We start from the raw sequence: 16,620 nt of genomic DNA on the forward strand, positions 1-16,620 counted from the left end.
CCTAGGCCTCCCAGCCGAAACGACAGCGCTGCCTGGGTCGAGAGCAAGTCCCGGAAGGTGGCCAGCCTTGCTACATGTTTCCAAGATGTTCACGGGCTTTAAACACAATTCAGAGATGCTCACCTGAGAAGCTGGCAAACAGCCGGCAGAACTGCGAGAACCTGTTGCGGTGCAGCCACTGCTGGGCATCCTGGATCGAGGCTGATGGGAGCAGGTGCTGTGGGCAGAGGGGAGAGGCTTGAGATGGCGGCTCAGGGCCCACGAGGGACCGCCAGCCGGAAAGCCCTGCTCAGACACTTACGTCACTGCCCATGGGCAGGGCCTCCACCGGGTGGGTCGGAGAGGTGTTGCTGCAAAGGAAAAGGAACCAGTGATGAGGACGGAGGGGGCTCCCAGGGCCATGGCCAACGTCCCGGCACCCAGCCTGGCACTTTTACTTGCCGTTAGGTGCAGGATTTGTTCTAAGTGGAATGAGTCCTCAAGAGTTTCTTGAGTCACAGAAACACAGCAGGAGCCCACGTTCAATCCCTCAAAATCCCTAACTGAGCCTTTTTCAGTGTAGACAGGAAGTTCTGAGAGGCTACACTGCCCCAGTCAACGATACTCCCCTAGCCGAGTCATCAGCAGCACATCCCAGGCCCCTGTGGGTTGACCCCTGCTGGTCTTAAACTTGGAGATTCAAGTCCCAGCCCCAGGGAAGGACAGGCTGGACAAGGGCACCCAGCGCCTCAGCACCTGGAAGGCTGCCGCCAAACCCAGGGGTCCTCCACCAAATCCTTTGCTGGGTGGTGACAGGAGAGGGCAGAGGAATCCCACGGCGAGTTATTTTGCAGTGAACAAGCACCCGCGGCTTGACATCCATCCACGAGGAAAAGCATTGTTCTGTTTTCTCCCGAGAGGGGGTGCACAGGCTTCCTCTGGGGCTAGACTGGGGAGGAGGCACAGACCTGAGCACTCTCCAGGTGGATGGCGGTGAAGACTGCACAACAGTGTGAATGTACTTAATGCCACCAGACTGCACACTTAAAAATGGTAAATTTTGTGTTATGTATATTTCTCCATAATGGGAAACAGAGAGCCTTGCAGGGCTGATCCCCAGACCGGTCATCAGTGAAGACAGCCGCCACTTCTCACCAAGTGTCTACGGGGTGCAAGCATCGTACACTCATTCCTCCCGACCCTGTGTAGAATTCTTACCCTCCTTTTGCAGTAGAGAAACTGAGGCTCAGGGAGGTTAAGGGAGTTACCCCGCAAAAGGCAAAGATTGAAGACTAGGTCTGCCTGAATCTAAACCTAACACTGTTTCTGTGTCTACCCCCACTTCCCTGAGGACTCCTTGGTAAAATCAGGTTCACAGACAATCTCGCTTTCTTATTAGAAAAGTTCTGTCTGTCAAACATGGGCTCTGATGAACCTGCAGGCAGAAAACAGGCAGCCTCCGACCCGGCACTCTCCTGCCTCCACCCCTGCTGCCAGCACAGGGCATGCAGAGCCATCACAGTGACCCATGGCCCCGTGTCGTGCAGCCCCCAACAGTTAGGAAACTGCCTGCAGCTCCAGCACTGTCCTGTCACAGCGTCCAGGGTCCCTGTGGCCTGTGTGTCTGCAGAGCTGTGTGGGACAGCAATGAAGCCAGCTTCTGTGTTGTAAGGCCTGAAACCCAAGGCAGAGAGGACCCTAGCCAGACCCCCCCACCCCCACACTCAGTGACCACGCTGGACAAAGAGCCAGGAAGGGCCCCCCAGACAGCTGCTCCCTAAGGCTCCACTGTCAGGAGGGCCATTCTGCCCCAGAGGGCACCAGAGGCTGTCTCGGGTGGCTGACCTCATGCACCCTCAAGCCAGTCCTGGTTTCACCAGGTTAAGCTCTGGGCCGCTGCCCCACCCCAGCGTTTACAGGGGTGTTTCTGAGCACTAAAAGTTGTGTAAATGCTAAAGACAGTTGTGACTGCAACATGAGTTAGCTACTCTGAGACCCAAACAGAAAGGAGAGGAGACCCAGGAAGGAAGACTAAGAGAGGAAAGCACGCCCGTCTTCATTCCAGGGAGCCCAAAGAAAGAAAGGTGTGACGTACCCTTCGCCGAGGCCAAAGCTGTTTGGAGAGCCATTGTAGCTTGGGGATGGGGCGCTGTTCACCTGGTAGGCCACGTCGGGCCACGGAGAGCACTGTAGGAGAGAGCACAGGGCTGAGCTGGCATCTGGAGAGGTGCTGAGTCGTGATCCCCAGGTCCTCCCCAGCAGGCACACACTGACACCAATGCATGAGGCCCCGACCTGTCAAACTGCACTTCCCCAGTACCCACAACGAGCCACGGCCAGGCAGGTTCTGAGGGCCACATGAAGGAAACCAGCAGAAATGTTTAGAAGTCACCCCTGGAGCAAGGGAAGCGCGCAAGGGGTCTCTCTGGGCTTCCCAGCAGTAACACCAGAGAGGAAACATCACAGTCATGGGATTTTTGAGTCGGTCCAGGAGAGAGAAAAAACAAAACCGGCCGGTTGCTCAGAAACAGCTTTTCCCGGGAGAGACAAATTCGTGTAAATGTCTGTTATAGGGAGTGCTGAGCCACAGGCAACTTCCAAACAAAAAAATAAGCAGGAAGAGTCAGTATTACAACCTGCACTATTTGCAAAAAGAACCTGCCGACAGGGGCAAAGGTCCTTGCGCAATCACCAAAAGCAGCTCCTCTCAGCGAGATTCGACCATGCTCACTCCATTTGAGGCATTCTGTTAGGGGCTACGGGAGATCCACAAACATGAAAGACGTGATCCTTGCCCTCAAAAACATTCTACTACGGAAGCCAAAAACAAATGCATGTGGAGTCTCCCAAAGGAAGCAAGGATGTACAGGTTTTGCCTGCTGGAGAAAGTCCATCCAGCAAAAAAAGTTCCTCTCTTCCCTTGCCCGCAATGATGCCTCTTCAGAGGGGGCCAATTTGTAGCATTCCTGAAGATTGACTATCACCCACCAAACTACAGTGTTGGTCAATATTTAAGTGTTGTGAGTGTGGGTTGGAATTTGTTGGTGCTAAATCCTACAGCCCAAGGAGGAAAGCTGAACAGCCGATAGAAGAGGCAGCCAGCACCTCCCAGGGTGGCCTTTCAACTAGACTGCACTGTGGCAAGGGCTGGGACAGACCTGGCAAGCGGCTCACCAGGACCTCTCTTCCCAGGGGCAGTCAGCAGAGGAGGGGAGAGGTTGAGGCTCAGTTAGGGAGAGAATGGTATCAGGAGGTGGGGACACTGGGCAGTGGCACCAGCACAGGCATGAACCAAGTATGGGAAGAAATGAGTCTGGCCTCTCATTCATAAATGCAGTCCTTGCATCCTGCCACTCCTTTGTGGGCTGAGGGGGAGGCAGGTGACTGACCTTCAGTCAGATAAAATGCCAGTGCACATCTGTCTGACCACAAAATTAGCTTTTACACTACCTTGTTGCAAATACCCTTCTGCATGTACACACACACATATACAGACAGCTGCTCATCAGCCAAGACCGGGCCACCATTCTCTTAGACGCTCCAAGCCTCACCCCTAACAGCCTTAATGCTACCATGGCCAGCAGGGGCCTTACCCACGTGAAGGGCCTTCTGAGGAAGTCCAATTACTCAATGAACAAATAGCACCATCAATTAGTTAGCCTGACTGCAGAACACAGTGGGAAAGAGTCACACAAAAATTCCCAGTAAAAAAGGAGGCACTAGCTGCAACTCGGAAAGGGAAGAGGTTAGGTACAGTGGCTCACGCCTGTAATCCCAGCACTTTGGGAGGTCAAGATGGGCACATCACTTGAGGTTAGGAGTTCAAGACCAGCCTGGCCAACATGGTGAAACCCCATCTCTAATAAAAATACAAAAAAAATTAGCTGGGCGTGGTGGCGCATGCACGTAATCCCAGGTATTGGGGGAGGCTGAGGCAGGAGAATCACTTGAACCCAGGAGACCGAGGTAGCAGTGAGCCGAGACTGCGCCACTGCACTCCAGCCTGGGCAACAGAGTGAGACTCTGTCTCCAAAAAAAAGAAAAAAGGGAAGAGGAAGAACAAGCTCCTCAGGAGTTCCCATGGACATATGGAGAGTTGGAGCAGGCTGGCATTGCTGTGCGGGTTAACAGAAAATACAACCAGGCAGCAAAATAACAAGTGCCGACACCCAAAAGGAAACCTGCCGACTGCTTCCCGTGTGCAGACCTTCACATGCATAGTTATTCACTACACCACTGCCTGAAACTCCAAGAGCTCAGAAACGACCCCGCATCCACCAACAGGCCATCACACACGATGGCACGCAGCTGGGTAAGGAACTAGAAAGCTGTAGGGATCAGGCACCAAGATAAGCTAATAATGGAAAAAAGCAAGGTGTGTCTATGTACACTGTTGGTGTATAAGTGCAGGCATGGGGCAAACATGTGTCTACACTGGCTTCCCCTGCAGACAAAGTTGGGCCAGATGCACAAGGTTTCTGACCTGGAGGGGAGAAACCACGAGGCAGGGATGGCACTGAGAGGGATATTTTCTGTTGTACACTCTCTCGTACCTTTGGAATTTAAAACCATGTGAATACATTACCTACTCAAAAACACAAAGGAACCTAAATTGGTAAAGCACAAATGCGTTCAAAGGGAGCAGAGCTGGAAGTTATTTCTGAAATGCCTCCTGGGCCACTGGGTCTTATCAGATGGACACGAGCTCCAGACACTGGAACCCACCACAGCGGAATAAGCACTCTCAGAAGCACTCAGCCGAGATGGGCCATTTTCCAAGAATCTAAGCCAGCAGCCCTGCTCCTGGTGGAAGGCCCTTGGGGGCTCTGTCCCCGCACCCAGCCGGCTCACCTCTGTGAGGATGGTGGTTTCATAGGACGGCTGGTATTTCTCCTTCTCTTGGGCAGTTCTTTTCTCCATCTTCTCCCGGTCAGTCTTCTGTTTCCGATCGGCTCCCTTTGGCTGCAAGCACAGAGTACAGAGTCCAATTAGTCCCAAACTGACAGAGGCAGCAGCCCCCAAGCCCTCTCCTGCTTCCCACCTCACCCAGGGCCCCAGGGCGCAGGAACTCAGGGGCAGGACAGCACCTATCTCCCCTCCCATTCCGCCTGACTGTTTCCCCACCTGAGGAACTCGGAACCCGCCACGGGTCCTGCACTCTGCTGCTCAAGGGGAAAAGACTGTTTCCCATGGCCACTCGCTTATGAAAAGGAACCCTGGGGACCCACAAGGAATCCTAGTGCATTCCTCGGGTTACCCAGGGAGAGCAGTCGAAAGTGGAAGAAGTACAGGCTGCTGGTCTGGATTTAGTCTGTGCTTGCAACCTGAGAAATCCTGGCCATAAGCTGAAGGCCTCCTTACCCTCAACGCTCAGGACACCTGCTGAGCCCCAGCTTACACTCTGTCTGCAGGGGAACGTCTCCATCCAGAGAGAGAGCCTGACAATTGCGGGTGCTTTGCAAACTGTGGCAACTTTCGAAGGGTGTGTAGGCCTCACGCCTACTATTATTCCCTTCATTTACAGAGTGGGAAACTGAGGCTTAAGGGGTTCATCAGGATGGGAGAGGATCCAAGTGAGAGTGGCCAGGTGAGCTGCATCGCAGACTGGCCCCGCAGGTACCACCATGGGGGGCCTTCTCGACCTCACTATGTAGTCTCCTGAGCATTTGCATCTTATGAGCTCATGCCTACTTGGCGAAGTCAGATGTAAAGACTCCGAGCAGCGCTGGAACCAAGCAGTTCTACTACGCACACAGCAGGCTATGTGTGGTGGGCAGATGACGAAAACAGTAGTTCAAGCTCAATGGCACCTTCAGGGATTTTCATTCCAGGGGGCACCTTTCTCAGGCTATGGCTTTTGGCTCCCAGATCAAGGGTTTTTAGGGAGCATCTCTTAGAGCAGTGGTCCTCAACCTCCAGGCCACAGACTGGTGCCGGTCCCACGGCCTGTTAGGAACTGGGCCCCACAACAGGTGAGCAGCAGGTGAGTGAGCAAAGCTTCATCGTCATCTTACTGTGAAGTAAATACCTCACAGTACTGACAGCTGCTCCCCACTGCTCACATTACCGCCTGAGCTCTACCTCCCGCGTCAGACCAGTGGCGGCATTAGATCCTCATAGGAAGGCAAAACCTTTTGTGAACTGCACCTGCAAGGGATCTAGGCTGTGTGCTCCTGAGGAGAATCTAATGCCTGATGATGGGTCACTGTCTGCCCTCACTCCTATATGAGACCATCTAGTTGCAGGAAAACAAGCTCAGGGCTCCCACTGATCCTGCATTATGACGAGTTGTATAATCATTTCCTTATATATTACAATATAATCATAACAAAAATACAGTGCACAATAAATGTAACGCACTTCAATCATCCTGAAACCATCCCCCTCTCTTCCGTGGAAAAACAGTCTTCCACAAAACCAGTCCCTGGTGCCAAAAAGGCTGGGGCCCCGCTGCCTTGGAGTGATGCCTGCCCTGGATGAAGCAGGATGGCAGAGGTCACACAGGGATGTGAGTAACAGATCCAGCATCCTGGGAGAGAGTGGGGCGTGTGGCAGCCATACTCCCACGACCTGGACTCCCTGCTCCACCTCCAGCTCCTGTCCCTCAGGAGACTCCTCCTCCCTGCACAGAGGGTATAGGCAAGGCGGGGTTGTAGCCAGGCCATGGCGGAGCCTGCACACGGGGCATGCATTGGGCCTTGATGAGCCCTGAAGGAGCTGGTTGCTCAGAGAGGAGCCCTGCCTTTCCCTTCAGAGACCCTGACACCCCACACAGAGTCCCAGGGAGTGGCTTCAACAAGCCAGGCTTCCGAGTAACTGGGGTGACTGGCAGAGGGAGGGGTGACAGGCAACTTGGCTCAGCTCAGCCTGGCTTGTGCACACCAGCTGCATCTGTTATGTGAGTGGGGGCAGGCAGGTGGGAGGATACCTCAGGCATTCCTAGGGCTAGTTGTGGGCTCCTGCCTAGGGGCTCCTGCCACCCCTACTCTCTGCAGGAGATGCCAAGGCCTTCCTTGGGGCACTGAGACCAGGCAGCTTCCAGCCCGACTCCCCAAGCAATGCCTGGCATGGGTTGAGGAGCCTGGTAGACAGAGCCCCCGCTCCTAAGCTTGACCCAAGGTATAGGAGGGGTACACAGGGCACCCCATGGGGGTGGAGATGCCACTTCACTTCTCTCCTACTGCCCAGCACAGCGTCCCCTCAGGGAACACACCGTGAGAGCAGCAGAACTAACCTGACATCCCTGGTGAGGGAGGGAACCGCTACCTGACGGGAGCCAAGGCTGGCAGAGACGCGGTCTGTACAGGAGGGGAAGTGGTAGAGCAACAGTGAACCGTAGGCTAGGCAAAGACCACAGCACACAGCCATGCAGGTGTCCAGGACCATCAGATCCTGGAGCAGGCAGCGATACCACAGGGCTGCCACGCCCACTGCTTGGTGGACATGGTCGGCAGAATAATGGTTCCCAAAGACGGCTGTTTGCTAATCCCCAGAACCTGTGAATATGACACCTAACATGGCAAACGGGGAACTGAGGTTTCAGATGGAATTAAGATTGCTACGCAACTGATATAATAGGAAGACTATCCGGGATTAACCACATGGTCCCATGTAATCACAGCGTCCTTACAAAAGGAAGAGGGAGGCAGACGAGGAGGTTGGGGCTGCCATGTGAGAAGAGCTCAGCCTGCTCCTGCTGGCTCTGAGTTCAAAGGAAGAACCATGAACCTAGAAATGGCTTTAGAAGCTGGAAAAGGCAAGAGCCCCGCCCAGAGCATTGGGAAAGGAACACAGGCCCGCTGACACCTTTAGCCCAGTGAGGACTGTTCCAGACTTCTGACTGCCAGCACCGAAAGATAATAAATGTACACAGTTTTAAGTCAAAATTTGTGGCCATTTGTGACAGCAGCAATAGGAAACAAGCAGAGCAGAGGAGCACAGCTCCCTTTGGAGGCCACTGCTCTGCCAGGAAAGACGAACACACATCCCTCCTGCCACTTCTGCCTCCCACTTGGGGCCGACATCACTGACTAACCAAGGCGTCCCAAACCACGGAGCTGGGCCAGGGCCTCAGAACCCTGTGCCCACAACTCTCAGGCAGCCTGGCTGTGTGGTTTCCTGAGTGCAGACTCCATCAGCTCCTCCTCAGCTCCCTCTCCTGCAGCTGTGATGGTGATGGCGTCCCCAGATCATGGCCCAGTGCTCACTGTGGCCCAGGCTCTGTGAGAAATGGCACCATCCCTGTCTCCAGGGTTGCCCCCAGGTTTATGGTTCTACCCGTGGGCATTTATTCCCACTTCCATTCCAAGCATGGGTGTTCCACGGGCCCGTGCCTTTGGCCTGGGGGAAGATCAGCACACACCCAGCTTTCTAAAGGGTCCTGTCTAAAGCAACTGCCTCTTGGGTCTCCAGACCCAGAAGATGGAGCTTTCTCAGCAGGCTCCAAATTCACTTGAATGTGAAACAAGAGGAAGCTGGAATAAGCGCCAGGGCTGGTTACTCAAGGCAATTCCGGCCCAGGAGGTGGGTCCACTACTTCTCCGCAGACACCTGCTAGAGCGGCCCCAGCAGACAGGGCCTATAGGGGCTGGGGACTGAGGGGCTGGGGCCTGCTTGGACATGGGTTGCTCTCACGCCCCGAGAATGATGCAAGCTCATGCAACCCTCCACATCTCCCTGAGGCTACACAGGACGCTGAGCTGTATCGCTGGCTACTATCTTCAGAAAATAATCAGTCCAGATTGAAGAGATGGAAAACAGTGACAGGCAACTGTAGGGAATGAAGCAAGGCAAGAAAAGGGAGGCGGTCCCCCTGAAAATGTTTCTCTAACAGGAAGTCACTGCAAAGAGAAAAATGGCTTCAAGTCCTAAACAGGAAGATCCGAGGCCAGGCCTCCAGCAGGGAGGGACTCTTGCTTTGATTTTTAAGGAGAATCCAGACATGAGCACCTGTGGGCTACTATAATGTGCTTGGGAGAAAAAAAAGCTAAAATGTACAAATCCAATCATTCTTATAGAGTAGCACCGAGGACCGACAGCCAGGACGGACATCCACGCCGATGCTTCTGCCAGAAGCTGAGTGGGTGCCACAGGTGAAAATATGCCCCCAGCAGGACAGCAGCAGCCTGTGGTGCCTGGACTTGCAGCTTGTGCGCATTAGGAGTCCAGGTAGAAGCCATGTGCTCAAGGGATGCTGCGTTCCTTGCCGGGCCTCTAAGAGGAATCTCCAGGGTCTCTGCGGGTGAATGTGACCACAGGCCAGGCCAGCAGCAGGGCAGGGCAGAGCCTGCGAAGCCATCCTACCTTGAACACCTTGATCTGGCAGCTGGCTGAGTGCAGGTGCTCCGTGTACTCTCCATTCTCATTCTGCTTAAATGTGTCAATCTGGACTCGAAAGGGCACTCCCTTCTCGCCCCCATGCTTCCTGGGGGTGAATTCTGTGCTGATGCAGTGTACCTGGGAGGAGAAATGTTGTGCAGGTGGCAAGGCAGCACCGAGCAGAGCCCTGGATCCCCCAAGCGCCCCCTCTATGTGGAGGCGTCCCTCCCTGCTTGGTCAGTGCAGGCCTGCCTCGACCTTCCTGCTCTCCCCGATACTCTGTCCACTCCATCAGGCTAGTGGCCTCCCTGCTCCCCTGCCTGCAAAAGACACACATCTCCACTTTTGTCTCTTTACTGTGGAGGCCCTGCCTGACCAGTTAAGTCCCCACCACTCCCCAGGTCACTGACCCCAATGACCTCAACCTAACTCCTCACCCAGATTCCTTTCCCTTGGCAAATCCTAGACAGAGGGCAGGGACCACAGCACAGCCCTAACCCCTCTCTAATGTCCTGGTGTCCAAGCTACTCGGACCAGGCTGGAAGCATAACCAGAAGGCTGGAACCATTTCTGTATTTCTGGTAGGTTCCTACTACATAAATGGACTCGATATCAATGTATTGCTATAATACTGCAATAATATTATAAGAATCCAATATATAATTGTAATAATAACAATGTAATAATAATTTTTAAATATATTAAGAATATTGTAATTGTAAAAAAAAAAAGAGAGAGAGAGAGAGAGACAAAGAAAAGATCGCTAACTTTTACTGAGTGATTCCTAGGGACCAGGCAGTGCTAACAGCTCTATATTCATTATCTGATCTGTAAGATGGGAGGTTAGAAAACTAAGAGGCTCAGAAAGGGAGGAGACTTGCTCAAGGACACACAGCAAGCGAGAGAGCCGGGATCAAGCCAGAACCACAACCACAACAACACAGTCACATCCTTCACCACCTTGATCTCACGTGGCATGTAACAAAAGGCTGGATCCACACCAGCGCTTGATAACAAAATAATTCATTCAACGATAGAAACTATAATAGAAAACATGTTTACTTTCACATGATTTATGTTGGGAAATACTCATGTATAAAGCTTATATATTCTTCGGGCAAAACCCAGATAGAATTCGAAAACCCTCCCCACTCTGTTCCCTAAATATGGACCAACCAGCTCTGTGACTCTTCGCAACACTCATTCTCTCTCTCCTGCAGTTTCCTTCTCAGTGACAGGGAGCAGAAGCTCATCCAGACCCTTCCAGATGGGTTAGTTTTGAGAAACTGCAAGCAGGCCACCCCGAAGGCTAGGTCTTCCCCTGGAGGGCAAGCTCCCTGTGGCCCACCTGGATGAATGCAGACGCTCTCTTCGCAGGATCCCACAAAAACTCCACTGCATTCAGCTGGGTCGGGCTGGCCCTGGGGTCCAAGATACCAACAGACAGTGGAATATCTGCATACACACACACACATACAGAAAGTGCAATTGTCAGCCTCTCCCAAATACTTAGGGAAGGACCCCTGCTACAGGTCCCAATTCCTTCACCCCAACGTGAAATGCCGAAAGCTCTGAAAAAGTTTTGCGTAACTTACTGGACGGAAAGCCTGACCTGAACCACAAGCGCTGTGTCGTCTTCACCCCATTATGTATGAACCGTCATTTTATTTTGCTACAGAAATATGACCGTGCTTGGCTGCCTGTTGGAGATGTTCCCTAATGCTCTGGGTACACACACTGTATTGTCATTCTAGCTTCTGAATTTCAAAACCCACCTGGCCACAAGGATTATGGGCAAAGGACTGTGGGCCAGTCCCTGAGGCCCCAGAATTCCATTTCCATTGCCGATCTATCTCTGTGATGCTCACGGTTATCTTCAACACTTATCAAAATCCTTTAAGGCACCATCCTTCCGCAAAGCCTTCCCGGAACTCCCTGTGAGCAGGTCTCTCAATTCCACAGACCTTTCTTTTCCACTGAAAACGGGTACTCCTTGAGGGCAGGACCCAGTGTATGGTCAGCTCTGCAAGCTCCCGTGGGGTTTTACACAGAGCAAGTGCGAGCTAAAACGCCTTCTCGGCGTAAGTCCCAGTGGCATCCAGGAAGAACCCAACGTGGCGTGGGTGCCTCGAGCCTTGCCTGGCCTCTCCCGGCCAGGAGACTCACCGATGTCCAGGATGCGGTCTCCCGGCCGGCTCCACCGCCAGCCCTCCAGCTGCTGGTGCTCCGTGTACTGCAGCCGGCGGTCATGGAAGACCACGCGGATGATGCTCTGGGGAGGGAGGCCAGCAGGGGAACAAGTGACCGTGGGGGCCAAGAGGAACCCACCTCTTTTCCCTGAGCCACAGCAAACCCTCCCACCTTTGAGGAGTTTCCTTTCCCAGTTCTCAAGCTTCGACCACTATCCCCTCCTCAGATCCCAGTAACACTAACAACAGCAACAACAGCGATGACTACCATTTGTCCCAGTATTACTAAATGCTTTGTGTTTATGTCTAATTTATTAACCCTTTTGTGCAGATGAGCAAACTGAAGCTCAGAAAAGTTCAACGCTGCCAGCCCATCTAATCCCCACCTGGGCAACAGGCTCCAGAGAAGCCAAACAGGGGCTGTCTCACCATTGAGGGCTGAGCTGAACCTGGCCTCTCCCTAACCTTCCAGTTACTCGTGCCCAACTCCAGCAAGCCCAGGTGCCCAGACCCTAATCAGGCCTCTCTCCCCGAGGCGGTGAGAACAGCCTGTGGGGCTTACCTTGACATATTTTGTGTTCAGATCTTGAAAGTCGCCCAGCTTCCGATTCTCCAATAGTCGGATTTCGTAAGACTGACCTGGATGGGGGTTAATGGGACATTTTCCATTTCTGAGTGTTCCTAAATTTGGGGTTCATCCAGCTAGCAGCCTTCTCAATACCCTCAGTGCCCATCCAGGCCTCAAGGCCCTGGGGAGCAAAGCAGAGAAGAAAGCCCACGGCCAGCCCAGCTCACTGTCTGGACTGACATCAGTCTGTCCACCCCGCCTGGTCGGGCTAGGATACCCCAGGCAATACACCGTGTGACCTACTAGAGACAGCACCGCTACAATGTTCAAAGAAACAGAATCCAGGAAAATACAGTTAGCATTACAATCTCTGAACACTAACTCATATGTCTTTACAAATCCCCCAATATATCAGGATGGAGAACACAGCTACTGAAATTCACATTATAGGGTAAATAACCAACCACAGCCTTTCTGAGAGCAGGTTTGAAGGAACGAAGAAGCCTGTTAAACATTGTCTCTAATGGGAGAATGCAAAGCATGTTCCCCAGTTAAAAGAATTCCATGCATTTGAAAGGGTATGGAAATTATATTCAGGGACATATAACCAGCACAGGCTGGACAAAGAATATAAATGGAAAAAACATCCATCCATAATAACAGAACATTTAAAAACATCTATGAAATCTGAAGGAAACTACACACATTTTATTGAAATATAAAATATACCACGAATAAACAGGACACACCGTGCTCCCAGAAGGGAAGACTGTTATATATCTCTCTCTCAAATGATGTCAATTTTCCCAAAATTAAATGTTGAACTACAATTTTACAAGACTCTAGCATATATCGCCACTTAATAAAGGGTGTTTTACAAACAATACAATAAATCATTTAATAATTGGTATTGGTATATCTAATTAGCTTTTTAATTTTTTATTTTTAATAATTACAGACTCTTAAGAAGTTATAAAAATATGGCCAGGCACGGTGGCTTACACCTGTAATCCCAGCACCCAGCTGAGGCAGGTGGGATCACTTGAGGTCAGGAAGTTCGAGACTAGCCTGACCAATATGGTGAAACCCTGTCTCTACTAAAAATATAAAAATTAGCTGTGGTGGCGTGCGATTGTAGTCCCAGCTACTCAGGAGGCTGAGACAGGAGAATCACTTGAACCCAGGAAGTAGAGGTTGCAGTGAGCCAAGATTATACTACTGCACTCCAGCCTAGGCAACAGAGCGAGACTTGGTCTTAAAAAAAAAAAAAAAAAAAAAAAAAGGACATTAAAGTCCTGTATACCTTGTGCCAGCATCCCCCATCGCAGCATCTGATGGAATCATGGTACACTATCAAAACTGCAGATCTCACTTCAATTTCTCTGGGTTTTGCATGTTCCCTCTCTCTTCTTCTGTAGGCTTATATGTGTATAGATCTATGAAATTTTATCACATGTGGAGACTAGCTGTTTCTTTCCGAGTGTAGATCCTCACAGCAAATATCAAAACAAGTTATCATGAGATGAAAAAGTCAATTTCTTGTGGAGGAATAGGGAAGATGTTCATCAAAGAATACAAATTCCCATTAGACAAGAGGAATAAGTTCAAGAGATCTATTGAACAACATGGTGACTATTGTTAATAACAATTAATTGTATTCTAGAAAATTGCTAACGGTCTATTTCAAGTGCTCCCACGACAAAAAAATAATAAATATGAGGTAATGTCTATGTTACTTAGCTAGACTCAACCAATATACAAAGGATACGTAGTTCAAAACATCATGTTGCACATGATAAATAAAATTCTCATTAGTCGATGTTTTTAAGTCAATTTCTTAAGGTTTTATTCTACCATGAATGACTATTTATCAGATACTCAATAAAGATACTCAATAAGAAAGAACTTTCTGAACCTAAAACCAATGGAAAGAAAAGGACATCTGGCTACATAAAATTTAAAATTATTTCTATATATGAATATAAAAAACTTAATGCAACTGCAGACTAGGAAGAACAAACCCAGTGACTATGGGTTTTTATTTATTTTATTTTATTTTTTGAGACAGAGTCTTGCTCTGTCACCCGGGCTAGAGTGCAGTGGTGCAATCAAGACTCACTGCAGCCTCAACCTCCCAGCTCAAGCTATCCTCCCACCTCAGCCTCCCAAGTAGCTAAGACTACAGGCAGACGCCAGCATGCCTAATTTTTTATTTTTGTAAAGACCGAGTCTCACTATGTTGCCAAGGCTGGTCTCGAACTCCTGGGCTCAAGTGATCCCCCTGCCTTGGCCTCCCAAAGTGCTGAGATTATAGGCACGAGCCAACATGCCCAGAAAAGAGCCATTATATAGCTCAAAAAGCAATTCATTAGTACTAAAAGACCCGTGTAGTGGGTTGAATGGTGGTCCCCAAAAACATGTCACATCCTAATTTCCAGAACCTGGAAATGTGACCTTACATTTGGAAAGGTAGTCTTAGCAGACACAATTACGATTCTGAGATGAGGAAGTCACCCTGTATTATCTGGGTAGGCCCTCAATTCAAGTGTGCTTACGAGAAACATAAGAGACAGAAAAGAGAGGAGGCACTATGTGACCACAGAGGCAGAGACTGCAGTGACAGGGCCACGGGTCAAGGAAGTCTGGGGCCACCAAAGCCCGAAGGCATGAAGTCTCCCCAAGATCCCCCAGGAGCTGAATTTCCGACTGCTTGTCTCCAGAATGGTGAGAGAATCATTTGTTGTTTTAAGTTAATGCATATGTAATTAACACGTTTGTATCAACTTGTTACAGCAGCCACAGAAAGCAAATACACTTCCACCCTCACCAAGTAATAATGAAATGGACAAAGAATAGGAAATTAAATCATTCATTGCAAATGTTTGTTCACGCCTATGATCCCAGTGCTTTAGGAGGCTGAGGAAGGCTGGTCTCCAACTCCAACCTGGGCAACAGAGCGAGCTGCCGTCTCTATAAAAATAAAATAAAAGGTTTGCTGAGCAATAATTTGATGCCAAATGTGAGTGGGAATCCTAGGAACAGGGAGGGCAGCAGAGTCACATGGCGCATGTTCCTGGAGTTCTCACCACAGCTCCCCACTGGCCATGACACTGGCTGAGCACAGCCATGCGCACTGGGCCATACTCCATCTCAGCTATTCCGAAGGTGTCTGGTCACATGCCAGTGAACACTTCTTGACCACGCCAAACCCCAGTGCTGCTCATGGTGACGTGCTGGGCGCCTTTCCCATCAGAGGGAAGATGAGCAAACCCCAAACTCTCGTCCTGCCCACTTGCCTGTTCAGATGTGACTCCTAAAAAGGTCTTGCTGCCGTATTCAACATGGCCGACCATCTGAAAAAGCCAGATTGCATACATTTTCAGGCTCCTGAACCAAGAGTCCAGCACTCCCTTGATATCGACATAAAATGCTCCTCACACACCCTAACTGGTTTTTCCAGTGTCCTCTGCTTTCGCAGATAAAGAACACAGACAGCGGCCCTTGCATGAGACCCAACGTCCAGGTGGTCATTAAGTGAGTTTACGGGTGCCACAGGGCCCAATTAGCACTGACCTCCAGGCTCTGCAGGGCAACCTTAGCTTACGCCAAACAGCAGGCGCCTCCTGTCCTGTAGAGGGCAATTTCCAGGCCTGAACATAAGGGCAGCCACTTGGAGGGTAAAGCCATTGAGGGAGGCGTTAGGCCCAGGATCACAGCTTCTCCTGGGCCAGGGATCATGGCTGCATGAGCCTTCTCCACCAGGAGCGGGGTCCTGATCCACACACTTCACCACCAAATCCTCCTTTCTAGCCATGCAGATGGACATCCAGCCACCCTCTGCATGCCTACCCCCATGCCAACACAGTGGGCCCAAGCTGACCTCCCACCTAACTCACACAGCACAACAGCACCATCCCAAAAGCCATGCAGAAGGTCACACACAGGCTGACGAGCAGGCTGAACTGACCTAGGGCACAAGGGCATTTCTCTGCCCGGCCGGCATCACTGCTGGGCGTGGGTAGGAACCAGAACAGTGGGCTATGAGAAGATACAGGTTGTGTGTCTGTTCTGCTCACCACCGCACTGTGTGCACACAGTAGGCACTCAGCAAATGCATACATGTGATTTCACCTTCTTTACAGTGCTATAGTGCTGTTCTCTGTTAGCATTACAGGGTTTGCCAAAGTTAAGACACACTGCTGCCCTCAAAGGGTCGACAATCCTCTGGAGTACATCAAACAGTCCTGGAAGAGCCGTATTATAATGCTGAAAATTCCATAAGAGACGAAGGGGGCCCAAAAGTGACCAATAGGCATCCAAGATGAGGCGGGGAGTGTGAGACAGGTTCAAATCAGCAGATGAGAAAACATGTGACACGGGCTTTGAAGAGTGGGCAGGATTTCTGTAATTCAGGGGAAGAATGATAAAGAAATCCTAAAGCCAGGCAGGCGCAGAGGCTCACGCCTATAATCCCAGCACTTTGGGAGGCCAAGGCAGATGGATTGCCTGAGGTCAGGAGTTCGAGATCAGCATGGCCAACATGGCGAAACCCCGTCTCTACTAAAA

The 16,620-nt window shown here is 50.9% G+C and overlaps 1 protein-coding gene across 1 annotated transcript in view; it reads right to left on the minus strand.

Moving 5' to 3' along the window:
- Positions 1-16,620, minus strand: part of TFCP2L1 (transcription factor CP2 like 1) — a 70,070-nt gene that overhangs the window by 20,738 nt on the left and 32,712 nt on the right. The window contains exons 3-10 of the mRNA XM_033231788.1: positions 12,049-12,125; positions 11,464-11,569; positions 10,646-10,752; positions 9,283-9,435; positions 4,831-4,941; positions 2,075-2,166; positions 302-350; positions 124-217 (exon numbers count right to left, since the gene is read on the minus strand). Coding sequence (XP_033087679.1) covers positions 124-217; positions 302-350; positions 2,075-2,166; positions 4,831-4,941; positions 9,283-9,435; positions 10,646-10,752; positions 11,464-11,569; positions 12,049-12,125 — 789 coding nt within the window. The remainder of the gene's footprint in view (positions 1-123; positions 218-301; positions 351-2,074; positions 2,167-4,830; positions 4,942-9,282; positions 9,436-10,645; positions 10,753-11,463; positions 11,570-12,048; positions 12,126-16,620) is intronic.

Source organism: Trachypithecus francoisi, unplaced genomic scaffold (assembly GCF_009764315.1).
Source record: "Trachypithecus francoisi isolate TF-2019V2 unplaced genomic scaffold, Tfra_2.0 Lachesis_group13, whole genome shotgun sequence".
Taxonomy (NCBI): Eukaryota; Metazoa; Chordata; class Mammalia; order Primates; family Cercopithecidae; genus Trachypithecus; species Trachypithecus francoisi.